This window comes from Gracilinanus agilis, chromosome 3 (assembly GCF_016433145.1).
Source record: "Gracilinanus agilis isolate LMUSP501 chromosome 3, AgileGrace, whole genome shotgun sequence".
Classification (NCBI taxonomy): Eukaryota; Metazoa; Chordata; class Mammalia; order Didelphimorphia; family Didelphidae; genus Gracilinanus; species Gracilinanus agilis.
In genome coordinates, this window is record NC_058132.1 from 29188452 (window position 1) to 29214812 (window position 26361).

Here is a 26361-nt window from a genome sequence, read left to right on the forward strand (position 1 = left end):
GCTCTCTATCCATTGAGCCATCTAGCTTCCCCCTGCTCTTTGAAGGGTCACTGTCAGCCAGGAAGGAGGCCACAATGGTGCATTCCAGAGCTGGTGCTTCTGGGGCCTGGTAGGACTGGCGACATACTTAACAAAGGGGTTCACCACCGTAAAGCCTTGGAAGGCCAACTAGCAGAACAGTAGCTGGCATTTTAACTCTTCAGGGCTCACAGAGGCCTTTATATGCAGGATCTCATGGGATCCTCACTTCTGCTGAGAAAGCTTAAGGCTTAAGAGAGGAGGGGTTAGATCAGTGGTTCCCAAACTTTTTTGGCCTACCGCCCCCTTTCCAGAAAAAATATTACTTGGCCCCCTGGAAATTAGGAAACTATTTATTGAACTCAGAATAGAATGTAATACAAAAAAAGTGTGGCCATCACTGCCATTTGGATCGCTGCAGCACTTTGGGAATCACTGGGTTAGACGGTCACACAGAGGTGAGATTTGAACCTGGATCCCTCCCAATGTGAAGTCCAGAGCTCTTTCCACTGGCCACACTACATACGAAAGGCATACGTCTTTCAGTGCCCTACTTCTCCCTCCTTCCTCTCTCTGCTCCCATCAAATGTCCTCATTGTTGTCACCTCCATTAAAAAGTGAGCTCTTGGGGAGCAAGGCTTCTTTCCACTTTTCTGCCTGGTGGGTGCTTAGTGGATGCTTCCTTCATCTATCCACTCCCTTTCTTTCTCTTCCTCCTCTTCTCTCCCCCTTGCCAATCCGCTCACCCCTTGTATGGCCTTGGTCTGCCCCGCAGTTGCGTATTTATCTGGCAGCTGGGCCCGGAGATCACCAACTGCATGAAACAGCATTTGCTGGAAATTGATCACATTGAGCAGCAGAAGAAAATGAAAGATGGAAAATGGGCCAGCCAGCTGAGGTACGTGGGCTAATGGTGACCCCGAAAGGGGCTTTTCTGTCCCCCGGGGAAGCAGGCTGGGACATGGCAACCTGAGAGAGAGTAGCTGGGGGACAAGCCCTACCCTGGCAGGCTCCTGGGGAGTCTTCAGAGAGGGAAGGCTTGGGACCCAGCCTTTCCCTACCTCCAGGTTCTTTCTGCCCTTTGACCAGAGGCCATGGGAGGAGAAAGGGATCTCGAACGGGGTTTTCTGGTCTGAGGCTATGGAGTGGGGCAGAGAGATATTGGAGCTTGCCTGGCTTTGGTGAGACTTTGGCCTCGGGGCCTGTCCTAAGGCTGTACTCTCCTCTGTTCATGGAGTTCAGACGGGAGACTTATGTGTCTATGCCCAGTGGGACTCACTCCCTGAGCCCTGGAGAGCAGACGGAGGATGAGCTGGAGGAAGAGTGTGAACAAGAGGAGTTGCTGAAGACCCCCACGAAAGACAGCTTCGAGACAGGCAGGTCCCTGCCTTGCCCAGGCTTGGCCTCTGGTGCTCATTTCCTTGGGCTTCTTCTCCCTGGGCCTCTGGCTCCTCATCTGTGAAAAGGGGGTGTTAGCCTGTCTGGGCAGGAGCCTGTGATCTGCTCTTTACCGCCATGAATGGGCAAGTTCACAGCTTGGGGCTTGTGGGCTTTCCTGGCCTTCTCGCCTTTAGTGCTTAGAGGTTTCCCCAGGGAGCTTAGCCAGAAAATGCACACACGTGTGGCCTACTTCTTACAGGACTAAAGTGGGCATCTTCTCCATATCTCTCCAACCTCTGCCCAAGTCAGCTCCGTCATAATGCTGGTGGCTTCTCATTTTTAGGAAGTTGTCCTGTTTCTTGCTCCTCGAGGGTAGGAGGGGTGACCCCCAAGCTCTTGTGTGCTTGGGTGAGGGGTTCCCACTTGCTTCTTAAGTAATTGGGGTCAGGCCCGGGACAATGATCCCCCCCTTCTATTGGATTCTATTTCTTCAAGCCTCAGGGATAGAGACATAGGGATGACATAGGGATAGGGTATTCTTCCTGACCTTGGCTCTCTTTTTCTTTCTAGATCCGCGATGCCTGCTCACCAATGGCAAGCTTCCTCTCTGGGCAAAGCGGTTGGTGAGTGGGTGATTGGCTTGGGGGGGAGCTAGGGACAGTGTCCATTTTCAGGTGAGGGCCTTGCCTTGGTGCTGCTAGCCAGTATTTCTCTCCTTGGTGGCTATTTCTTGGTTTGGAGCTTCTTGGCCCTCTAAATTCCAGGGCTAAAGAAGTAGGAAGTGGAGGGAGGAGGGATTTTAGGAGGGGATCTGGCTTCCTTTAGTTACCCAGGGAGCAAGACTGCTGCTTCTACTATAAATAGATAAATAACAGGCTCGTCAGGGGCCCCAAAGCACTTGGAGTTGCTCCCTGTGGCCCTCAGTTCTGCTGCCTTTTCTCAAGACCACTGACCAGGTACCTAGTCCAGGGGGAGCCAAGTGTCCTTAAAGAGTAATCGTGTCCTCTTCACAGCTGAGTATCTTGCCAGGCTCAAACACAAGGCATTGAACAAAGTTGCCGCTTTATAGATGTTGGTTGCATAGTCCCAGAGGCTCAGCTCCTTCTGGGTAGGTTGGTCAGCAGCATAGAGGAGGAGACCTTGCCAGCCAGAGTTACCTGCAGGCCTCTCCTTCCCCTTGAGCCTTCTGCTGGGAAATGGGCGGCTTGGCAGGTGGCTGGCAGGGGAACAGTTGACTCTTACTTCGTTTCTGTAGTTGGGGGATGATGACGTGGATGGGGCCACCTTCCACGCCAAGCGGAGCTACCAGCCTCATGGCCGTTGGGCCGAGCGGGCTGACAGAGAACCCATCAAGACCATTTTGGATGCCCGGGACCTGAATTACTATTTCAGCCCCGTGAACCCTGACGTGTTGGAGGACTCTGGCCTGGAGAAGGTGGAGCCGCAGAGTCTGACCCAGCTCCTCACTGAGGTCAGTCAGTGCCTCGACTCCAGGTTTCCTAGGCAGGCCCCATGGGCTGTGGTGAGGGCCAGTGTGGACAGCAGCAGGTCAGCCTACTCTCTTCTCACCAGCTGGCCTGCATGGGGTCAGGGCTGGCTGGGCCTGCCCTCAGACCATGAGCTTCTGTCCTCTTTCAGACAGAGGGCCAAGAGGGTGGAAGCCAGAGGGAAGGTAGTTTCCAGCATCCTGACTTCCTCCAACTGGATCTGGAGTCCCCTAAGTCGAATGACATCATCATTTACAACCTGGAGTCAGAAACCATCCCTGGCAAAAGGTGGGCCTTCTCTTCTGGCAGTGGCTGCTGTTTCTGCTGAGGGTGGTGGGGGCAGACGGGGTCTTTGTCAGCCAAGCCCATGGGCTCCTGGGCAGGAAAGCGCAGGGAGCAGTCTGAGGCCCAGAGCCCCAAAGCAGAGGGTGACCAGCCTAGATGAATGGTCCTTAAAGGGCGAGAAGTGAGTCCCTGCCCCACAGATTATAGGCAAACCGCTTTTCCCAGTTCAACTCATAGTCCCCCACACCTAAGTACTCTTCTCAAGCAGCTTTGGGTAGTAGGTAGTACAGAGGTTATTATTCCCATTGAAAAATGAAATTGAGATGTTGTCTCACAGGCCGGGCCGCCTGGGGAGATGGCAGGCGTAGAACTGGAGGGCAGCTGCCGTCTCCTATTTAGCATCCTTCCCCGGATTCTCCTGGCCAGCCCAGAAGCCAGCAGGGAGGTGGCACTGCTGGGAGAATCTGCTAGGCAGGCCATTAGCGAGCTTCAAGAAAGTGGCCGGGCTTGCAGTAGGGGTATGAGGCCCAAAGGAGTGCCCATTCCCCATTCTTGAAGGATTTCTGCTCCTATCAGGGGAGACCCTCTAGCCTGAGGGAGCCATTCACTGGGGTGGCACTGGTTGGGTCAGTTGGGGTGCTCCCAGTGAAAGCCTTTCCCTTGGGTTTTCCCCCTGCTTTGAAGTGAGTATCGTCTGAAGGAAGCAGATGTCTCCTCCTCTCAGCGGGGGAATGGCTATCTTCGAGGTCCCACAGTTCTAGCTGGAGAACTGGATAGCTGTGCCCTGGAGCACCAGCCTGAAGGTAGGCCCAAAGCAGTCAGACCCCTCTGTGGGGAGGGAGACGGAGACTCTCCTAAGGCTCTTGAGCTCTGACTATGTCTTCCCTGAGCCCTTTCTGCCTCTGCCTGTCTGGGGTGGGCTTCCTGCTGACCTTTCTTGAGATGCTTCTTCTTCATTTGGCTTGCTGTCCGTGAGGCAGCAAGTCTAGAGTTAGCTCTGTCCCTCTGCTCATAACTTGGCCTTAGCTTCCTTTGCCTCCCCTCAACTGTCAGGCTCTTCTGTCATTGGAGGCCCTGCCCCCATAGCCTTTGTATCTTGTGAGTGCTTTCTGCCTCTTCCCTCTGGCCCCCATGACTGGACTGTTCTCAAGGCTTCCAGAGTTCATCTGTCTGTCCCAGCTTGGGATTTGGGGAGCTGCTACCAGGTGACACTGGCCTCGGTGTGCCTGCAGGTTCCCAGTGAGAGCAGCTTTACCTGTTCCCTGCAGGTGGGGAGTCACTGGAATCCGAGGCTGAAACTGAAGCTGAGACTGTTGACTTGGAAGGGGGCTTCAAAGCGATTCTCTCCTCTTCACCCCAGCCCAAGGCTGAGAAGAACTCCTTTGACCCAATTCCTCAAGCCCCAGGTGAGTCCCATCCTCTTGGGCCTGGATAATGGTGCTGGAGGGATGCCCTTGCTCAAGGAGGCCTGCCTCTCCTTTCTCATTCTGGGGCTTCCTGCCATGCTGGCCTCGGACACAGAGAACACTTCGGAAGTAGAGCTCAGCGGATCTGAGGGGCCTGGGCCACCCACCAGCTCCTTGCCGCAGACACCGGAGCAAGAGAAGTTTCTTAGACACCATTTTGAGACCCTCACTGATGCCCACCCTGAAGGTAAGGCATCTGGGCTGCACAGAGTATATTGGTACTGACTTCCTCACACCAGAAGGATCAGGGATGGCTGCTCCCAGCGGGTGGGGAGTGGAATCTGGGATTCCTCTCCATTGGGGCCTCCTTAGGACTTCAGGGTGGAGGATGTCATGTGGCCTCTGGGTGGGACCAGATGCTGCACCCAGAACAGCACCTACCTAGCACTTGGTAATCACTTCACAAGTGCTTGCTCATTGAATTCTCCTTGTGGAGAACAGAGCTCTGCGTGCCTTGTTCTGTGGACGATATTCTTTGGTCTGCTCCTTTTCAGGATTCTCAGGAACTAGTTGGGTATTGTCCCCAGAGCACCAGGGATGCTGGGCCTGTTGGTGTGGGAGGGGAGGGTGGGGAGGGCTGCTGACACAGGGGCTCTGGTTGGACCCTTCCTCACCTAGAGGCTGGCCCAGCCTCATTTCAAGGCCTCCTTCTCCAAGATTCCTCCCGAGAGCCACAGATGCTCAGGCTGAAAACTTGCTATTCCTCCCTCCCCCCGCCAGAGCTGTTTAATGGTACCCTGAAGGACGTGGAGCCCCCTGAGATGGATGGGGAGTCTGAGAAGAGCTTCTTCCTCAACTCTCGCCTGAGCATGTCCACCCAGTTTCTTTCTCGATTCCAGAAGAATTCCAGGTAGGGAGGAGAGCGGGAAGGGGAGAAAAGAGGCAGGTAGGCCAAATGGGTGAGAGAGAGAGAGAACAGCCATGGCTGGGCAGTGAGCCTCCAGTGAGCCCAGCTCCCACTGCTATAGTCCTGGGCTGCCTGGGAGCACTGGCCTGCTGGCCTTTCCCTCTGGGAGTCAAGTACTAGGTGGCCCCAAGATAGAGGCCTGGCTTTCATCCAGTCCCAAGGTGATCCTTCCCCTGTGCCACATGGGGTAATTCTCCCTCCCCCCCTCCCCAATTCCCTTAGAATAATAGCCTTAGGGCCAGCCTCCTTGCCAGCCCTGCTCCCATTCTCTCCATCTGGCTATGTCTGCCCATGACTGTGGACTTTCCCCTTTGTAATCTGCCATTTGTCTATAGCTCTGAGGTCCTAGGAGCCTGTGCTCTTATCCTTGAAGCCCTATGTGCCCCCTCCCCCCCCCCCCCAGCCTAGGCTGTTCCTCTGGATTCTACCCTCTAGGCCTTGTGTGATGGCCCCTGGCCCTCCTCTCAGCTCTGGTCTCCTGGGGGAGGGGGGCCCTCCCAGGTCCCTTTCAAGAAGCAGGAAGACACTGACTTAACTTTTCCTGAAGATTCCCTCTCTGGTTCTGTAAGCCCCCACCTTGAGTCCTCCAGAGAACTGGCCTCCTCTTTTCTTTTCCTTCCTCCCTGGGAGAGGGAGCCCCAGTCAAGAGCCTGGTGGCCCCTCTGGAGGTGGGGGTGTGTGCAGAGCCAGTATCTCTTGTGGTTCTTTGCCAGCCCCGAGTTTTGGGTGCTGCTGTAGAGCACAGAGCCCTCAGGAACGCAGGCCTTGCCTGTGTTTGGACCTGATGTCTGTGTTTTTGGTTTTCCCCATTACATGCTGTCAGCCTGGCTGGGGGGACCTATAACTCCTTCATTGGCCTGGAGCTTCTCCCTAGGCTGCGGCTCTTCCTGTTCCTTGTCCCACCACCACTGAGGCCATCCTATTTGGGGCTCCCATTTCCCCTTCAGGTTTGCACACACCTTCCCACCTACACTGCCTCTTCAGCTAGTGAAGCCCCTGGAGGCTGTGGCGCTTCGTAGGGAAGGGGGCAAGTCCATGCGGACCAGCAGGAGCTGTAACACTGCAGAGGCCTCGGATGTGAGTGCAGGGGAGGAGGGTGCAGGCTGCCTTACTGGCCTGACGGGAACTTGCCACAGGGAGGGGCAGGGCAGGCTAGGTGACTCCCTGACTCTTGGGTAACTGTGTGACGACTTGGGCTTGAAGGGACTCCCTGGAGAGAAGGCAGCTGAGAGCACGGAGACCCCAGAGCCTGCATCCTGGTGCCCACTGGGTAAGACTGACCCTTTTGCCACTGTGCCCTCCTTTCCTGCAGGGACTCTCCCTGCCCCAAACTCGGGTCCTGCTCCCATTGGGTAAGGCCTTCCTCCTCCCCTCTTCCCAACCCCCTAGCACCCTAAGGCCTAGCACCTTCTAGGCAAGGTCCTTCCTGGGCATTGGTTAGTTGGGAACCCACTGAACTGGGGCAAGAACCAGCAAGAAAGGGGCTGCTCCCTGCTGCAGGACTCGGACATCAAGCCCCCCACCAAGCCCAAGATTGTTGGGGGCAGGCCAGGGAGTCATCCCTCCCTTCCTCAGGGATGGCCAAAGGACTAACATGTTTGTTTGCTTCCTATCTAGCCTCTGGCATCACTGGCATCGGGCCAAACCCACCCCCTGAGGCCCTTCTGGGCCTGCCCCTAGAGAAAGAGAGGGAGAGAAAATCAAAGCGGTCACCTCCACTCCCTTCCAACGTGGCCCGGGGCAGCCGAGCCCCTCCTGCCCGATCCTACGCTGAGGCTACCATGAGCTCCCGGGCAAAGATGTCCCGCAGCGTGTCTCTTGGAGAAAATGTCGTTCCTGCCCTGTATGGCTTGAAGAGGCCTCTTTCAATGGGAGAACTTTCCACATTGGGGCGAGATGGTTTGCCAAGCAGGACCAGAGAGTTGAATAACCTGGAGGGAAATCAGAACCAACCCCCTTGGGGTAATCATGAGGCCCGAGCCGGCCTGAGGCTGGACCTGCCCAATGTCTCTGACCAGCTCCTGGTGCCTCTGGCACCGACTGTGATCCCTGGCCCTCCTGAGACAGGCCTAGGAAGAGGGTGGACTAAGGGCTCCATTGCCAATGTGGAAGCTGTCCCAGCAGAGTTCCTGGCCAGTGATACTCCGACCGAGATGAAGGCCACAGGCCTCTATGAGCCTGACTTCCTCCAGAGACTGTCGGGGCCTGAGCCACCAGCTCGGACCCACACCGAGAGCCCAGCAGCCATGGAATCTCGGGGGCCCAGGTGCATTGGCTCTGAAGCCCCACTCTTGGAACCTCCCCCTGGTGAGTGTCATTACCTCAGGGACTCGGGAGAGCCCCAACTGCCCAGGCCCAGCATTGTCTCCACTGGGGGATAGATAAGCAGAGGCAGCTTCCTCCCTCCATAGCTCACTTGACCTGGGTTGTGTGGCAGGGCTCTCACGTCACCTTACGATGATTTTTGCCCATTTGGCCCCACACACTGTCACTGTTGCCCTCACCACAAGCAGGCTCCAAAATACAGCCACCATGACCCATCGGTAGCCCTGTCCCTTTGCATGCATCTTGAGGATGGAGGGGTTTAGCATCCACTGGATCCTGGGAGATCATCCCCTCTCAGCCCTGGCCTCCCAGCCTCCTCGCTTTTGGAAACTCCCCTTTCCTAATGTGCCTCATCTTCTCTCAGCCCAACTCAGCATGAGCAACGTGGAATGTATCACCCAGAAGTTGCAGAGCAGCTTCCAGGAGGCCCTGGACCTTTACAACATGGTAAGGGCTGGGAGTGCCAAGGGAAGGAGGGACAGGGATCACTTCTTTCCTTGGGATTCTCCCTTTGGCTGTTTTCTGCCCCATCTTCTTATCTAATGACTGACCCCTGCCCAGCTGTAGGCCAGAGGTCCCTGGCCAAGTGTTTCTGATGCCCCCTGCTTTCCCCTGCTCTCCTCCCAGGTGGTTTCCAGCCCCCGAATGAGTGGACAACAGCAGCAAGTCCTAGCAGAATTGTCTTCCACCTTCTTGTGGATACAAGGCCAGCTGGATGCCATGGCCTGGCTTTGTGGGGAGGAGGTGGCCCAACCCCCATCCCCATCCTTGTCTCCAGCCCTGTCCCCAGCCCAGGGCCTGGCTCTGGCCCCAGCCCCAACCTCAGCCTGGACTCTTTCCCCTTCCCCAGCAGTGAGCCCTGCCCCAGGCCTCCCAACCCCTCTGCTGTGGTCTCTGCCAAGCTCAGAGGTCCGGGCCTTGTTGGAACACTATTCAGAGCTGTTGGTGCAAGCAGTTCGCAGAAAGGCGGGTGGCAGGGAGCTGAGGGCGGGCCAGGGGAGCAGGGCCTGAACATCCTGTAACCCCACTATTCTTCTGTGGGAGTCAAGGGCCATCATACTGACATGACCACCTCTTCCTTCTCTGCTGCTTTTAAGAAAATGTCTATTTTTTAGAAAATAAACAACTTTAATGCAAGTGGGTCCTGGTGCCTCATTCCCATCTTCACTCCCTCCCCTCCCCCAGACCCTCTTGTCTTAGGGCAGCTCCTTGGGGTGGTGGGGCCTTTCCTTCAGACCTTTCTCTTCCATCTGGTGACTCCCTAGAACTTCACGACTCTTCTGTGACATTCCCAAATGGATTATCCAGCCTTCTTGAAGATTTGTCCAGTGGTCCACCAAGGCAGTCCATGGTTAGGAAGTCCCTTCTCTGACTCACTTTTACTCCCACTGACCCTCCGCCGGTTCCTATTCTTCCCCTTGGGGCCTTGCAGAGCCCTGGCTGTCTCCTGGTAGACACTGGGCCTATGTCCCATAGCTTCTTTCCAAGCCCTTCTTTCTCAGGCCTGATTCAGAGGCCCCTCATTAAGCTTCCAATTTGCTAGCAGGCCTCCAGCCCGACCAGGAAACCCTAGAGGTGACCGTGTCAGACAAGTTCTATTAATGGTCTTTTTTCAGGAAGGCTTTCAAGCTTTATTCCCACATATCCTGTACTTGGACATTTAATGTTTAAAAAACAAATTAAGATGTTGAGGCAGAATTGCCAAGGAGATAGTGCCTGGGATGTGGAGTCAAGGAAAAACTGAGTTCAAATTCTGCCTCAACCATGTACTAGTCATTTGACTGCTTTGAGCCTTGGTTTCCCCACCTGTGGAATGAAGGGATTGGATGAGATGACCCAACTCCTACTTGTCCTTGATGTCAACTTTCATCGCCAGTTGAGCCCAAAGGACTTTGCATCATCCAGAGAAGCCTCTGAAAGGACTGGAGGGCCCCCCCCCCCACCTTCCCTCCTTTGATTATTTCTGAGAAACAATGATCCATCCAGTCTGGGGTGTCTCTTTGGGAGGCTGATGGAGATCCAGAAGCTTATAAAACCTTCAAAGTGACAGACACCCTTTGGTTGTGTGATTTAGAAGTCTAGGTGTATTTTCTCCAGAACTCAATCCTAGGCCCCAGCTGGGGCTCGGAAATCAGAGCACTGCCCCCCCACTTGGAGACAGCTGCAGTGATTTGAATAACCTCTCTCCAGAGACAGCTTCCTCAGGGGCCGTTGGACACTGCGCGGGGCTGATTTGACTGGCAAACAGTCCCCCCTCAGCCCCACCCTGAGATATTAATTTAGGGAGTGGGCAGCAGGACCCTTTAATGGGGCAGGCCTCCACCCCCAACTCCACCTCTACCCCACACTTTCCTGCAGAGGCCTCTGGGAAGTGTCATGGCTTCCCTCACCCTAGGGTCTAGTGTCCAAGCCTTCCTACTGTAGATTAGCCTGTTAGCCCAAAGAAATGGCAAATAAGAGCCAGGGTGCACTCCCCATCCATGCTGTTAGTGTTGGGGGAAGGGGCTGAGGTAACTGGAGCCTTGCCAGGGCTCTGCTTGGCTAGGGCCCATCCCAGATTTGCATGGAGGATGAGGAGGTCTAGGCCCCATCCTCCCCTCCACTTCATCCACCCTCACCCTCTCCTAGGAGCAGGTGAGTAGTGCAGGAGGGGCACAGGAGAGGACACAGGTGTTCCCCACCTCACAGGACATGCCTCGATCCTTTCTGGTGAGGAGCTGCCGGCCCCAGCCTCGAGACTGGGGCCACATCACTGACCAGCACCGAGGAGATGCCTATATCCCAGGTAACAGCTACCCTGAAATCCCCCCATGCCTTATAGGCAGGTGCTGGATTCCTGGTCCTTCTAGAGCCCATTCTCTAGCTCAGATATGCTAAGAAGTATGTGTGTAGATGGAATCAAGTGTGGGAAACTGCCCTCCACATGCACACAGGGTGCTGGGTCATCCATGGATGGAAGGGGAGGGCACAAGCATTTATTAAGCACCTACTATGTGCCAGGCACTAAATGCTTTACAAATCTCATTTGATTCAGTGATCTTGGGAGGTAGGTGCTATATTGATCCCCATTTTGTAGTTAAGCAAACTGAGGCAGACAGAAGTTCAGTGACTTGCTCAGAGGCACATGGCTAGTAAATTATCGGCTCTTCCTGACTGTAGACCCATTGCTCCAAACACTGAGCCACTAGCTGCCTGGGAGAGATGCCCTGCAGGACAGTGGCACACTGGGGTGTGGGACAACAGGCCAGAGATCTCCACATTCCCTGGGGTATAGATGACAAGAGCTGGAACAATCTTCTCTTTCAGACTGCAACTTGGACCTTTGGCTGGCTGATCAAGGAGGCCCCAAAGGGGAGTCCCCAGGCAGAAAAACCTCAAATAGCCCATCCTGCCTGCCACCCAACAGTGGGGAGTCCCAAGTGCTGATGAGCACCCCCAGCTCATTAGACAACTCCCCCAATGTGTGCTGGTGGGGGAGAGGGCTTGGCTCTCAGGGCCTGGTCCAAGAGGTATTCAAAGTTGAGCAGACTCCTGCATCAGGGCAGGCTCCTGTGGGGTTGAGCTGCCCTCTCTGCCCTAAAGTCTTCCCACTTCAGCGCATGTTAACCCGCCATCTCAAATGCCACAATCCTGCCCGGCGACATGTGTGCAGCTGCTGTACCAAAGGTTTTCATGATGCTTTTGACCTCAAGCGACACATGAGGACCCATACTGGTGAGGGGGCAAAGGGTGGACAAGAGAGGGTGGCATTGGGTTCACGGAGAGGGTACACACACCAAGCGGGTGGCCACTTCACTCCCAGGGTGGGGAAAGGGCAGGGCTTCTGCCTTGTGCCCCATTCATAGCTTCCCTGGATGCCCCCAGGAATCCGGCCATTCCGCTGTGCAGCCTGTGGCAAAGCCTTCACCCAGCGGTGCTCCCTTGAGTCCCACCTGGGGAAAATCCATGGGCAACCACCCCGCTATGGCTACAGAGAGCGCCGGGAGAAACTCCATGTTTGTGAAGACTGTGGGTATACAAGTGCCCGCACGGAGGACTACACTCAGCACCGGGCCCTGCACCCAGGCCGACCCTCATCCCTGGGGGTTCCCTACAGCTGAGGGATGATCACCCCTTCCTCCTCATCTCCCAGTCCAAAGAGCAGTCAGGATACCAAAAGACAAAAATAAATTCCTTTATCAAGAAATCCTGTGTTGGAGAGGGGTTTGGGTTACTCTGTCCATCGATGGCCACAGTGGGGAGCTGTGCACACATAGTAGAGCCTCATAGCATCCTGGGGGAGGAAACACCAACAGAGTCAGGGGAGTGGCACCCCCAAAGTTGTACCCTCTGCTCTCCCCTAATTTGGGGAGCAAGCACCCCCTTACCTCAGCCCGAGCACTGTGGGACTGGAAAAACACTGCCTCCTTGTGGCCACACCTGCAGAAAAGAGCACAGCAGGGTAGAGGCCTGGCCTGGCTCCACTATCCCTGGCTCTCCCCACCCCGGGTCCCCAGATACTTACTTCTGGCACGGGTGGTCCTCCGTCCTGGGCAGGGTAGGATCCTGTGACACGTCTGCGATGATCTGGGTTAGCTCACTGTACATGGAAAAGACAATGAGGGCTCCTGAGGGAAACAGGGCAGGCTGGCAGTGCCCTCCCTCCCCTGGGACCCTCAGGCCAAACTTACTCTACTTCGTGGGTGATCTTATTTACGTAGATGCAACTGTTGTCCGCTTCCTGTTGGTAGTCACAGTTTCGACACTGTGGGGGAGAGGAGGGGGTTGGAGAGGCTGCTCAGCTGAGGCGCTGTTCTGGGGAGGTGAGGGAGACGGCCCTAGGTCCTCCCCGCGGGTTGGGGTGTGCGGAGGAGAGGAAGGATTCGGGGTCAGGACGTGGTAGGGGGGGGGGGGGGGGCAAGAGGATGGCCAGGAGGGACAGGAAGATGGCCAAATCAGAGTGACCAGCGGGGAAAAGGGTGTGCCGAGGTCAAGGTACGTCTGTCGGGGAGAGGAGGTCAGGGTGCGGGGATCTCACCGCGTAGAGAAGGATACGGTTCTCCTTGTCTTCTTTGGGGTAGAGCATGTTGTTACTAAGGAGTGGGAGAGCGGAGGTCACAGACTATCCCAGACTCCTTGCCTGTCCCCGCCTCGTCTACACCCCTGGACCTGCCCCCCCACCAAGCTCCGGCCCCCCGAGCTCACCACTCCTGACAGAAGCGAATCCCTACAAAGCCGGGCTCGTACGTCCCATCGGGCTCCATGGCGATGGTGAGACTTCCGACTGCTGGGTCCCATTGCGCAGGCGCAGTTGTAGGTAACCGGAAGTGCCAGAGCGAAGCCCCACCCTGACCCCTTTTGGGGGCGGTGCCAGGACCCACGTGGGAGCTGCCTGGACGCTTCGTGGGGTTGTTTGGGAGGTCACGTGTCCCAACTACCGCGCTTTACAGATTGGAGAAACTGAGGGTCCATGGCTCCCTGGTTCTCTCGGGATCCGCTGGATACATCAGTATGGGGCTGCGGAGTGGGGAGTAGTCTGGCCTTGGGGTCCCTGACATGTGAATGGGGTCCAATGTCCGTCTTCGCTTTTAGGGAACACTAGTGTTCTGGCGTGGGATCAGTCTGCCTCCGCAGAGAGAATCCCCCCTCGAAGAAATCTGGACCCGTGGAGATCACGAACGGGGAAGCTGAGGCTTCCTGAGGTCCCCTGAGGGGACAGGGTGGGTTTGGGAGAAACGGGTCTAGAGATCCTCGGAAGTGTAGGGTGCTACCTGCCCCTCCCCACGGGGCGTGGGCCAGCCCCAAGATGCCACCCCCTATCCTCCCAAGCTTGGGGATGAACAGAGGGCGAGCCGTTTGCTTCCCGACGCTCTGCCCCGCGCCATAGCGGAGCAAGTACACATTGCGCATGCTTCCTGGGGCTCCGGTACAGGCTTCTGCCAGGCCCTTCTCGCCGGCTTCAACTTGCCGTGGCTCTGACCAGATAACACATTCCTATTGGGCGTCTGGGTTCCGCAGCTGCAACAAGAGAATGACCCATTGGCAGCAGCTCGTGGAGGGACCCGGATGAGCTTCACGGTCCGCGAAAGGGGACCGCTCTTGTGAGAAGGCAGTCGCTCGAAGTGATGATTGGTCAGAGTGAAGAGGTTCAAGGCACTGATTGGCTAGCGAAAGGGTGCAGGGGGCGGAGCGAAGATCCTAGAAGCAGTGGCTGTGGTGGTGGTAGCGGTGTCGGCAGTTTCGGGCGGCGAGGCCCGAAGGGAGCGAGAAGGCGGCGGCCAGGGAGGAGCGAAGCGGCTGGGGCCGGCGGCCGTCCGCAAGAATGGATGTGTCCGGGGTGTCGTCGCCCACGGTCACCGTGTTTATCAGCAGCTCCCTCAATAGCTTCCGCTCGGAAAAGCGGTACAATCGCGGCCTCACTCTAGCGGAGTTCAAGGTGCGGACCTGGGAGAAGAGTAGGGGGCGGGGCCTGGGGAAGGGAGGAAGGAAAGGATGGAGGCCTGGGGAAATATGGGAGGGGTCCGAGAAGGGGTAGGGTATGGGGAAATGGGATGGGACTGAATGGGTGTGGGGGTCTGAGGAAGGTGGGGCGTGAGCGAGGGGCCCGCGAGGTGGTGGTGGTGGTGGTGAGTGGTTGCGGAATTGGAGTTTCGGGGTCTGTGCCAGTAAATAGATATTTCAAAAACACCTATTATGTGCTAAGCACTGGGGCTACAAAAAGAGACAAAAGAGTCCCTGCCCTCAGGGAACTTCCAATCTATTGGGGGAATATTACATGTTAGCAGTATATATTCAAGTCTAGCTATAGACTGGATAAGTAAGAAATAATTAGCAGAGGGAGGAATGAAGAGAGGCTAATTTTAGTTTCTACTTAAAGGAAGCCATGAAGGTCAGGAGTTGGAGCAGGAGGAGAGCTTGAGTTAGGCATGGGGGGGGGGGGGCAGCCAGGGAGAATGCCCGGAGCTGAGAGATGAGGATTATGTTCATGGAACTGCCAAAGTTAGGGTCACTGGATGGAGGAGGAAGTAATGAGAAGTAAGGTGTGAGAAGACTGGAAAGGTAGGAGAGGGCAGGGTGTGAATCAGGGCTTTGGAAGCCAGACATTTTGTATTTGATCCTGGAGGCCATACACAGTTACTACTGGAGTTTATTGAGTAGGGAATTAGATCTGCACTTAGGAAAATCACTTTGGTGGCAGAACTGAGGGTGGACTAGAAGTGAGAGAGCCTAGAGTCCAGTAGATCCCCAAGCAGCTATTTTAATAGTCCAAATGTGAGGTGACCAGGGTCTGTACTAGGGTGGGACAGTTAGAGAGAAGGGGATATGTGTAATAGAGAGAAATTATAGAGGTGACATCGACAGACTTCAGCAACAGATTGAATATGAGGAATGGGAAATACTGAAGAATCTAGGAGGGGGATGGCAAACCTAGTGTGCCTAAAAGGGCATGTAGAGCTTAACCCACCAGTGTTTGGTACTAGAAAGGCAGAAGGACTAAGGGAAGCTGCTTCCCTTCCCCTCTCCACTTGCACCAGAGAACATTCCTCATTTTACCCTCCCCTCTGCTCAGCAGCCCAATGGGAGCACTTCCTCTCTCCCCTAACTGGGATAAAGTAGGCTGGTCACAGGCAGCAAAGCTGGGGGGAGGTGGGGCAGCCACATAGGCTACTCCCCTCCCTAACTCTAACCCTAAATTCATTTCTAACCCTAATCAAAAAAATGTGTTTCTAATTCCTAACCCTGAGGACACTTTTTTCACTTCACACGCCCCTTTGCTCAGCAGCCCAATGGGAGTTCTTTCTCCCTCCCCTGTCTGGGGTAAGGTGGGGTAGGGGGCTTCAGCAGCAGCGAAGCACTGGGAGAGGGGGGACAGGGACAGTAGTAGGGCACAGCACACAGTCTTTTGGGGGGCTGGGGCATGGCTTTCGGTCTTTAAAAGGTTTGCCATCACTGATCTAGGACAATCCAAGCCTGAGGGATTAAGAAAAGAATGTTGTTCTTTAGAGGAATAGGAAAGGTAGGGGGGAAGACAAAAGGTAATGAAGTAATTTTTGCCATGGTGAGTTTCAGCTGTTTACTGGACATCCAGTTTGAGATGTCTGAAAGGCAGTTGGAGATTTGAGATTTAGGTTCAGCGGAGAGATTAAAGCAGGAAATCTAGATCTAAGAATCGTTAGCATAGAAATGAAATTTGTAGGAGCTAATAACACCCCTAAATGGAGTAGTGTAGAAGGGGAAGAAAAGAGAGCCCAGTATAAAAACCCTGAGGGACACCTATGGTCAAAGGGTGTGATCTGAAGGAGGATCCAACAAGGGAAAAAGAGAAGAAACATTCAGAAAAGTAGGAAGAAAACCTAGAGAGAAGAAAGTATCAAGAAGAGCGATCCACAGTGTCAAAGGCTGCAGTGAAGATGAAAAGAATGAGGACTGAGAAAAAGCCATTTGTTTTGGCAGCTAGAGATTACTGGCAACTTTGGAAAGAGCAGTTTGAGTGGAATGAGAAGGTCAGAAACCATATTACAAAGAGTTATGAAGAAAATAAAAGGAAAGGAAGTAGAAACATTTATTTTAGATACCTCAAATTTATCAACAAAAGGAAAGAGAGTTATGGGACGATAGCTAGTGGGGATGGAAGGGTCAGACTTTTTTTTGAGGATGGTCAAGACACAGAGATGTTTGTAGGAAGGAGCCAGTGGACTGGGAGGAATTGAAGATAAAGGAGAGTAGAGGTGGGGCAGTCCTCTAGAGATGGTGAGACAAAATGGGATCACCTAAGGGAGTGAGCAGTAGGGAGTAAGGTCACCCCTTCATGTGAAGTAGAGGTGTGGAGGAAGAGAGTAGCAGAAGCCCCAGAATGATGACAAGTGAATAGAGAGCTAAGAGTGATGACTTCAGTTTTTTCTATAAAATATGAGGAGGGGGATATCTAGATGGCTCAGTAGACTGAGAGCCAGGCCTAGAGATGTAGTTCCTAGGTTCAAATCTGGCCTCAGACACTTCTTAGCTGTGTGATCCTAGGCAAGTCACTTAACCCCCATTGCCTAGCCCTTACCCCTCTTCTGCCTTGAAATTAATACACGGTATTGATTTTAAGACAGAAGGTAAGGATTAAAAAAAATAGGAGGGGAATGGCTTTTTCAACTGGGAGAATGAGGACAGAGTTTTGGGAGAGCTGCTGGGGAGAGTGGGAAAGTGAAGTAGTTAAGGAGGTGTACATGGATTTCCTTGCAGCTGTGAGGGCTCAATTGAGGTTACTAGCATGGAAGTTGGAGGGAGAGCAATGAGGGGTGGAGGTAGTCCAAGGCTGATGTTGGACCAGGCAAAGGTCTTCAATAGGATAATAGGATAAAGGGACTCAAGAAGAGGACAAGTACCAAGCTGAACCAGTTCACCAAATTCAAGGGACCATGTTAAGAAAGAGAAAAGACTGATGGCTGGGAGAGAAGTCAAGGTTGGAGGGATTAGAGACCATGATGGAGGATGAAGAACAGGATTTGAGACTACAAGCAATGGGAGAGCTAGAACAACATTGTGAGCAGCTAAAAGATCAGGGAATGTTCATGAAGAGGGATTTGGATCATTGGTGGGTAGCAGCAAGTTAGCCTTCTCTGTGTCTGGCTAAAGTGGGTTGTGGTAGAAGGTTATGGTAGTTCAGTAACTAGACTATTGAGAGAAGAATCACCAGAGAATATTTAAGGCCTTTGGTTTGAGGGCAGGAATTGAGGAGGAAAAAAAGACCTAGACAGGCACTGCCTCTTGACAGTAATGTTCAGAGTAGAGAAGAGGTCAAGAAGGATCAGAATTAAGAAGCCATTCAATTTGGCCTCAATGGCAATTAGGAAGTCACCGATGACTTTAGAGAGAGATGTTTCAGTTGAATGGTGAAGCTGGAAGCCAGATGGAAGAGGGCTTATGCAATGAAAAATGGAGGATTTCTTTCTCAAAGGGTTTAGCCACAAAGGCCAATTTACATATAAGTAGGGGTATGGCATGAATAAGGGAGTTTTTTTTTAATTTTAATAACAAATTTCCACATAAGTTTTCTGAAGTTATAAGATCCATATTTCCAAGTTATGTGATCTCCCCTCTCTTTTTCCCTCCCCTATCCTGGAGCTGAGAAGCAATTCAATCTGGATTATACATGTATTATCACACAAACCATTTCCATATTACTCATTTTTGTAAGTGAATAATCTTATAAAACCCAAACCCCAAAACACATACCTGAATAAACAAGTGATAAATCATGTTTTCATCTGCATTCCAGCTCCAACAGTTCATTCTCTGGAGGTGGAGAGCATTTTTTTTTTTCATAAGTTCCTCAGAATTGTTCTGGGTCATTGTTTTGCTGAGAGTAGCTAAGTCTCATGTTTAATCATTCCACAGTATTTCAGTTACTGTGTATAATGTTCTCCTGGTTCTGCTTATTTCACTCTGCATCAGTTCACATAGGTCTTTCCAGTTCTCTGAAAATCATCCTCTTCATCATTCCTTATAGCACAACAGTATTCCATCACCACCCTATAGCAAAGTTTGTTTAGCCATTCCCCAATCAGAGGGACATCCCTTTAGTTTCCAATTCTTTGGCACCACAAAAAGAACAGCTATAAATATTTTTGTACAAACTGATATTTTCTCATTTCAAAAGAGAGTTTTTAAGGATAAGGGAGATTTAGTCATGTTTGTAGGCAGTGGAAAGGGAGCCAATAGATAGGTAAAGTTAGAAGATTAGAGAAAGAATGGGGATCCCAGAAAGGGCATATACTGGAAAAATTGGGGTAAAATGGGATCAGCGATGCATGTAGAAGGCTTTGCCTTGGCTGAGAAAGAGCTACTTCCAAAGGTCTGATCCTGCTACTCTCTTTCCCATACCTCTCCAATTCAGTAAGGTCCAATGGCTTCCTCTTAACCTCCATATTCAATACAAGGTGTCTCAAAAGTCTTGATATAATTTTAAGATTTATTTATTTAAATAACTTAAAAGTGTATTAAGACTTTCAGGACACCCTGTATAAAAAAATTGGGGGCATCTATTTGGCACTAGATAGAGTGTCAGGCTTAGAGTCAGGGGACTTGGGTTCAAATCTGGCCTCAGACACTGTAAGGATTAAATGTAATGGTAAAAAAAATAAATGTTATGAAATTATGTAGTTGCCAAAATTTATTATATCTGAGGTCAGAAATTTGTTTACAGATATTTACAAAATGGAGAGGAAACAATAAAGTAGAGAAATGTGAAGAGGTTAGAGAGGTTATCTATCCTCAGTTTAAATGTTTACTCCAGGTCTGCTTAATCCAAGCAGATTAATTAGTTCTCAACCAGGAAGATTGGTAGTGAGTAACCGAGAAGCCTCCTCCAAGATGGAAGCTAGTCTCTTAGGACACTAGGAAAGGAGTCAGCCTTTCACTCACTCAATGAAGTAGTCCAAATTGAAGCTGAGCTCCAAACCCATGATCAAGCCACAGTCTCCAGTGAAGCTCCCTCAAAGACTCTCCTCAGTCAGAAGACTACCTCCAGAAGACAATCTCTTTAGACCATCTTCTCAAAGACAGTCTGCTCTGAGGGAGTTTTGGGCTTGCTTTTATGGTGACTTCTTGTCCCTGCCCGTCTTCAGTTTCCAAATTGTCTAGCACTGCCCAGGGAGCAGTGTCTGTGGGATTGACTTCTCACCTTCTGAAGGTTAAGTTCTCATCAAAAAAGATTCATAGCTAAGGGTGTGAATTTTCTAAGTACCATGCTAGTTTCTCACCTAGTAATAAGTAGGGTATTCAATCTTTTGATTCTATTCAAAAGTAGACAAAGGAGAGTTAATCCTGTCTTCAGTCTAGTGAGGTACTAAGTAGGAGTGCTTAATTTACTGTTAACTTAAAATAGACAATAAAGTAAAGAATTCTTTCACAACCCCCCCTGTGATCAATTATATACTTCTTTGCTATGTAATCCTTGGCAAGTCACTTAACCCCAATTGCTCAGCCCTTTTCCTTCTGTCTTATTGATAAGCCAGAAGGTAAGAGGGCTTTTTTTTTAAAAAAATCCTGTTTGCTGTTCAGAGCCCTTCAGAGACTGGCTCTTTTCTTACACTTTAACTCTCCCCTAAGTACTCTGGGATCTAGGGACACTGGCCTCTTTGCTATTCCTTCATTTCTAGACTCTAGGCATTTTCCCTGGCTCTTCCTCATACCAGACATGATCTCCATCCTCATCTCCACCTCTTGATTTCCTTCATGTCCTAACTCCAGTCCTACCTTGTGCTGGAATCTTTTTATACTCTCCTTTATGTTGGTGCCTTCCCTCTATTGCTCTGGCTTGTCTGTCAGAGTCTGTCATCTCTTGTGCCTGTTCCATGGTGGCTTAATAAATAAATACTTGTCTACTGAGTGGTGTGGGATGAGGAAGGGAAGAGATAGGGCTTTCAAAAACTGGTTGAGCCAGTGAGAGGAGAACATGTCATGGATGTATGAGGTGAAATGACTCTAAGGGGGTGAGACCTGGAAAGGGGTACCTGGGGAGAAGGGGGAAGATGGAACCTGGGGAAAAAAGGAACCAGTATGGGGTGGGGTGGGGGCACATGGAAGAAGACGACAGAAGGTTTTATAGGTTGGGATCGAGGAAAGGGAGAAAGGTGGAAAAGCAGCATAAGATATGGTATAAGGTCTGAAGACCTGGGTTGGAGTCTTCCCACCTCATTCATTAGCTGTTTGACCCTGGACAAGACACTTAATCTTTTGGGTCTTCATTTCCTGAGTCAGATCACTTCCAAGGTTGCTCCTAGCTCTAACATATTATTCTAGGGACTCTCTCCCAAAGGAGAGTCCCTTATTGTGAATCCTCTTCCCTTAGTGTAAGCTGGAGTTGGTTGTGGGGAGCCCAGCCTCCTGCATGGATCTGGAGCTCTATGGTGTTGATGACAGCTTCTGCATGAAACTTGACCAGGATGATGCTCTATTGGGCTCCTACCCAGTGGATGATGGCTGTCGGATCCATGTGAGTGCTGACCTGGCCCCCTTCCCTATCCTTGTGTCCCTTGGCTATGAAATCTCCAACCAGCACTCACTGTTTAGCTCTCTAGTGCCTCCTGCTGAGTTAGCCCTGGGACCTCCCCTCCTAAAGGTCCCCCAGAGGGGTAAAGTAGCTCCCTTTAACATTCTGGGGTGATCTAACTGGAAGGGGCCTTTCAGTCCAGTCCTACATTTTGTGGAGGACTGGCAACTTGCCTGGGGTCATAAAAATGGAAGTAGGGCTAGGCCCTGAATCAACTCTTCCGATGCCACCTCTTCTGTCCCCTCCGGCCAGGCTGTCTCCTAGGTTTGGGTCTTCCCCACAAGTTCCTCAAGTCTTCAGATGATAACCATTCTTTGTTAGGCCTACCCTTGCTGACTCCACTTACATTTCTGGCCTGAAATCCTCCTTGGACTTTATCCCTTGCTGGGGCCTAGGGGTGAGGGAAGGAAGCATGAGCCTTCCACAAAGTCTTCTCTGTTCCTAATCTGCCCATTCACTATCTCCCCACAGGTCATTGACCGAAGTGGAGCCCGTCTGGGTGAATTTGAGGACCTATCCCAGGTGGAGAAGTATGAGATCTCACAGTCAGCCTATGAAAGCAGACCTGGTACAAGAATATGAGGAAAGCTTGGGGGATGGGAGGGGGGAAAACCAGGAGAAATGTGGGGGAGAATTTTAGAAAGTAAAAGTAGAATTGGGGTATAAATGTTAAGGATGGCAGAGTTTTCAGGGCTAGAGAATGGAAGAGATGGAAGAGAGAAGAGATTTGGGCCCTGGATCATGGAGATGAGAGGTCCTTGGATCCTGAGTGATGGGCAGGGGAACTGGAGGGACCTGGGGATGGGGGTTTAAGTTTGGGGCAGTGACCCCCTTGACCCCTGGCCTCCAGACTCCGTACGCTCCTTCCTGAAGCGCAGCAAGATGGGCAAATTCAATGAAGAGGAGCAGAAACGACGGGAGGCCGAAGCGGCCCAGCGACTAGCTGAGGAGGAGGCCCATGCCCAGGCCATTGTAGTGGGGAGCCGCTGCCAGGTGCAGGCAGCCGGCCAGCCCACCAAGCGGGGCACCGTCATGTATGTGGGTGAGTCAGTGGGCTGAGGGCAGCAGGGGGCATTTAGATGGGTAGCATTTTGAGTCAGGGACACTTGCAGAGTGGGCAAGTCATTTCTCTCCAGAGCTTCAAGTTCCTCACTGATGAGCCTGGGCCAGGCTCTGCCCTTCCCAAGCTTCTGGCTGGGAAAATAGCATGGACACATCTAAGGGTGTGTGAACAAGGTGGGCCTCAAGCAGGAGCTTTCAAGGAAACTAGAAAAGTCAATGAAGGAGGTGCATTCCAGGCACTGGCAGCTTGGTCAGTCACAGTCAGGGGAGATGGGCTGTCCTGTGAAGGCCTGTTTGCCAGGACAGAATGGGTAGAGTGTGTACTGGATGTCAGGGCTACAGAGGGAGCCTGGGACCGTGGTCAGGAAGGGCTGCCAGTGATAAATGGAGATGTTGGGCATTTGGTCCAGAGGTAAGAGGGACATTTTCACCAGAGATTATCAGGTAGGAGTCTGGCCTATGTTACTTTGACATTTTTGTGATAGATTAGAGAGGGAAGAGGTTCCAGTCACAGCAATTGACTGAGGGGCCATTGTAATAGTCCAGGCAGGGCTTGAATGGTGGTCAGGCCAGAGTGGGAGCAGCAGAAGGTAGCAAGACTGGCCCTTCTGCAAAATGGATCTGTTAGTATTCCAACTCCCCATATTTCACACACACACACACACACACACACACACACACACACACACACACACACGGGTCTTTTAAGGAAAGTGCTTTGTACACCTTAACAGGCTAGAGAAACAGGAGCTGCTGTTGTCCTGGCCCTGGGGTCACCAGCTTCTCACTCTTCTTCTGGACAGGACTCACAGATTTCAAGCCTGGATACTGGGTTGGTGTCCGCTATGATGAACCTCTTGGGAAGCATGATGGCAGGTGAGGCAAGACTCCCTCAGCCCCTCATCCTCAGTTCTCATTTTCCCATCTGTGGTGTCCAGAAGGCAGATTCCCCTTCCCCTGGCTCTCTGGGAGGGCAGTGGGGGAGGGAGAGACTCTTAAGACCTCCACTACTCTCTCTTTCTCTCATCTACAGTGTGAATGGCAAACGATACTTTGAGTGCCAGGACAAGTATGGTGCCTTTGTCAAGCCACACACTGTGACTGTGGGGGACTTCCCAGAGGAGGATTACGGACTGGATGATGACGAGATGTGACCCCCCTGGTGGGGGTGGGGGATTAAACACTACTGGGGGAGGGTCATCCCCTTGGATACAGCCTCCCCATCTTCTCCCCACTCCCCAGCCTGGGTCTGCACTCTTCCTTTCCGTGTCTGTGGCATACTCCCCTTGCCCTCTCCTATCTTGAGTTGTATTTTTTATCTTATTTTCCCCTCAGCTCTTGTGAGGTTGTGAGACAAGTGAATTAAATGCCCCCTAAATCCCCCTGGGGCAGTCTGGGTTTTTGTGGGGAGAGGGTGCATCTGTTTCTGAGGGCTTGGGTGGTCAAAGAAGGGAACTAGGGGGGAAGTGGGCCCTGCAGGGCAAGAGGAGCTGGTGGAGGACCAGGAGCCTGCCTGCCCACTGGGGAGGGGTCTCTAGCTCAGTCATCAGGTTCACCATGATCAGTTTCCGGTGTCTCCATGGTGGTCATTTGTGTGTGTGGTTTCTCTCAGTCCTTGTGTCTTCATGTTCCTCTTGCTCACTGTGTCCTGAAACACAACAGTTCATTGCATGCAAGGCCCACCCACCATTTGTTTAGCCATTCTTCAGCCAGTGGACTTCTGTTGTGTCTCCAGTTATTTTGCTACCCTGAAAGCACCAGTAAATGTAAACATTTAGGGGCCCTTGGGAACTCTTCTTGTCATTGACTTCTGTGGGATGTCCGTGGCAATAGAACTGAAGACAAGGAGTGTGGACTTTTTAATCACTCTTCAGTGCCTGCTTCCAGTGTCCCAAATGGCAGTACCAAGCAAGCCCAGCTCCACCAGTGGGACATTCATTAGAGGCTCTCTCATTCCACAAAACTGTCCTTTTCACTCTGACCATCCCCCTTTTGGCATTCCTACCAATTTACTGAGTTTGAAATGAAGACTCAGTATTACTTTAATTGACACTTTCTATTCTTAGTCATTTGGAATATCCTGTCATATGACTAAAGAAGAGATAAGGACACTCCCCCCCCCCAAACCCATTATTGAAAATGTCTGGTCCACATTTAGATGTCTAGAGATGGTTTCTATATATTCAGTAGTTGTACTGATTTTTTCCTCCTTCAAGTTTTTTCTTAGAACTTTAAAAATACTCCTTTTTATATGAGATGGCGCTCAGGGATGTGTGTATATGTGTGTGTGTGTATGTATATATATATATATATATATACACACACATTTTTTCCCCCTCCATCCATAGTCGTGAAAGGTATATGATAAGCTTTTTGAGGGAGGGAGGAGATACCTTTAATCCTATCCTATTGAGATATCTATGGCACAGTGGTTGATGGAGCCATTAAAACCTGGGTTGGAGAGTTTTCTCTCTTGAATGCCTACCTGCATTGTGACCTTGAGCAAATAAGAGCCTCTCAGTTCCTCTAGGCACTAAACTGCAGAGACTGCCCACCAGGATGAATAGGAAAGGGAATTTATTCATCCGGGACTTTACTGCCTTGAAATCATTGTCTGGTCTTTGGCACCTGCAGCTTTTAACATATATTGTAAACCTCTTAGCAGTGCATGGGCTATAGGAGGAGCTTAAATGCTGGCACCCCTGCATTCCATTCTGAACAATCCCTCCTCACAAGGAGTTTACATACATTCTGATGGGGGAGACCAGGAAAAGCATGTAGGCGAGAGATGGGGTGACGAGTGAGGAGCAGGAATGTCCAGGGAGGTTGGACAGGTAGTTTAAAGCCAGGTTGGTTAGGACTTCAAACAAAATAGTTTGTAGAGGAGGAGAGTCCTCACACAGTCGGGTCGGATTAGCACTAACGGAAAATTACTCTGGAAGAAGGGGCGGCCTGGACTGGGGACTGGGGGAGTCAGGAGAAGGAGACGGTGCAGAGAGAGGAACCTGGGCTGCGGAGGCAGCAGAGAGCCGCTCTAGGGACTGCGGACCATCGGCTATCAGTTTCGATTTACTCCTCCGTAAAGGGGCGGGGGAGGGGAGCCTGGCTTCCGTAGGATGTTCGGGGTAGAAGCCCCTTCTCCCGCAATCTCCGGTCCCCAGCTAGGACAGGTGGCCGGAGCCGACCCCAGGAGAACCCACGTGGGGAGGCGCCTGGCCCCGCCCCGGCCACTTCCGCCTCTCGGATGGCCCCAGGACCGTGGGTGACACCGGCTGGGCTTCCGGGGGCGGGGACGGATTGGGGACCGGGAGGGAGGCACCCGTAGGGGGGCAGCATTCCTCCCCCCACCGCCTGGGCCGGGGCAGCATCTTTGCCGGTCCCTTCCCCACAACCTGGGCGTCCTACCCACTCCACCGTGTGTCTGAGACATGTATCGCTCCCCTGAGTGTGTCCCGAAAGCGCGGGCTGTGTCAGGCCTGAGTCACTGGTCGTGAGGGGAGCGGAGGAAGCTCCCTGCCCTTATAGGCACAGACATCCCCTGACCACTGAGCGTCTCCCGGACCCCGCAGGGCAGGAGGGTGGGGCTCCAGGTCCGGGTAGCTGTGGGCTGGCGGGGACGCCTGTGTCCCGTTATGCAGCGGGAAGAAGAGGGGTGGGGCCAGAGGCGGGCACTAGGACCGCGCGGACGCCTTGGAGGGACCATCGCCTCGGGCGGGGCCATCCCTGAGTCACCCCGGCCCCGCCCGACCCTCCTGCGGCGGCCGGAGTGGAGCGGAGCGGTCTACCGCGCAGAGGGCAGGAGACCGAAAGCAGGGTGAGAGGGGAACCCTTAGACAGAGAGACCTCTCTCAACCCGGGTCCACAGTGGCGCTGTAGTCTCCCCAAGGCTTGGCTTGAGCTTTTAACCGAGGTCCCTGCGCCGGGACTTCAGGGCCTCCACCTTCTCCCCCTTACCCCTCCCCCCCTCCCCCGTGCTCACTGATCCCCCATGCTCTGGCACGGACCCACCCCAGCGCCCCCAACAACCTGGGACCCTCCGCCTGGGCGCCCCTAAATTCCAGGCCCACCCCCTGGCCCCACCCCCTGGCCTCCAGGTCCTACGGGGTGGGATCCCCAAGCTCCAGTCCCCGGGTCCCGCCCCACTGCAGTGCACTCTTGGAGATCTCCAGCCTCTCGTCCGGCGGGGTCCGATCCTGACGCTGTCCTCCCTTCCCCCGTGACCTCCAGGTCCCCGAGGCACCGCAATGTTCCTGGTTAATTCATTTCTTGGAGGTAAGGGCGGCGGTGGTGGCGGTGGTGGCGGTACTGGAGGCATCGGCAATGTCATCGGGGGTCTGCTCAGCGGGGGCGGCGGCGGAGGAGGCGGCGGTGGCGGTGCTGGAGGCATCGGCAATGTCATCGGGGGTCTGC

At 52.8% G+C, this 26361-nt stretch overlaps 4 protein-coding genes across 4 annotated transcripts in view; 3 read left to right on the forward strand and 1 right to left on the reverse strand.

Moving 5' to 3' along the window:
- The window catches only part of WDR62 (WD repeat domain 62), a 28686-nt gene extending 19751 nt beyond the window's left edge, over nucleotides 1-8935 (forward strand). The window contains exons 18-31 of the mRNA XM_044668619.1: nucleotides 794-916; nucleotides 1261-1394; nucleotides 1969-2021; nucleotides 2654-2869; nucleotides 3037-3173; nucleotides 3855-3973; nucleotides 4439-4576; nucleotides 4692-4823; nucleotides 5357-5486; nucleotides 6491-6620; nucleotides 6747-6813; nucleotides 7161-7850; nucleotides 8233-8315; nucleotides 8496-8935. Of these exons, the coding sequence (XP_044524554.1) occupies nucleotides 794-916; nucleotides 1261-1394; nucleotides 1969-2021; nucleotides 2654-2869; nucleotides 3037-3173; nucleotides 3855-3973; nucleotides 4439-4576; nucleotides 4692-4823; nucleotides 5357-5486; nucleotides 6491-6620; nucleotides 6747-6813; nucleotides 7161-7850; nucleotides 8233-8315; nucleotides 8496-8879 (2536 nt within the window). The 3' untranslated portion in view covers nucleotides 8880-8935. The remainder of the gene's footprint in view (nucleotides 1-793; nucleotides 917-1260; nucleotides 1395-1968; nucleotides 2022-2653; nucleotides 2870-3036; nucleotides 3174-3854; nucleotides 3974-4438; nucleotides 4577-4691; nucleotides 4824-5356; nucleotides 5487-6490; nucleotides 6621-6746; nucleotides 6814-7160; nucleotides 7851-8232; nucleotides 8316-8495) is intronic.
- Nucleotides 8936-10559: 1624 nt separating this feature from the next.
- Nucleotides 10560-11968, forward strand: OVOL3 (ovo like zinc finger 3). The gene is made up of 3 exons (XM_044666217.1): nucleotides 10560-10653; nucleotides 11175-11582; nucleotides 11733-11968. Exons 1-3 carry the CDS (start codon nucleotides 10560-10562, stop codon nucleotides 11966-11968), a joined length of 738 nt encoding a protein of 245 aa, XP_044522152.1.
- A 58-nt stretch (nucleotides 11969-12026) lies between these two features.
- POLR2I (RNA polymerase II subunit I) lies at nucleotides 12027-13135 on the reverse strand. The gene is made up of 6 exons (XM_044671210.1): nucleotides 13053-13135; nucleotides 12886-12940; nucleotides 12539-12612; nucleotides 12373-12447; nucleotides 12236-12287; nucleotides 12027-12141 (listed from the first exon to the last, which is right to left on the reverse strand). The coding sequence occupies exons 1-6, from the start codon at nucleotides 13109-13111 to the stop codon at nucleotides 12079-12081; spliced, it is 378 nt and encodes a 125-aa protein (XP_044527145.1). The 5' UTR covers nucleotides 13112-13135; the 3' UTR covers nucleotides 12027-12078.
- Nucleotides 13136-14036: 901 nt separating this feature from the next.
- On the forward strand, nucleotides 14037-23332 carry TBCB (tubulin folding cofactor B). The gene is made up of 6 exons (XM_044671211.1): nucleotides 14037-14283; nucleotides 20689-20832; nucleotides 21361-21457; nucleotides 21740-21931; nucleotides 22755-22827; nucleotides 22985-23332. The coding sequence occupies exons 1-6, from the start codon at nucleotides 14170-14172 to the stop codon at nucleotides 23103-23105; spliced, it is 741 nt and encodes a 246-aa protein (XP_044527146.1). The 5' UTR covers nucleotides 14037-14169; the 3' UTR covers nucleotides 23106-23332.
- Nucleotides 23333-26361: the final 3029 nt, after the last annotated feature.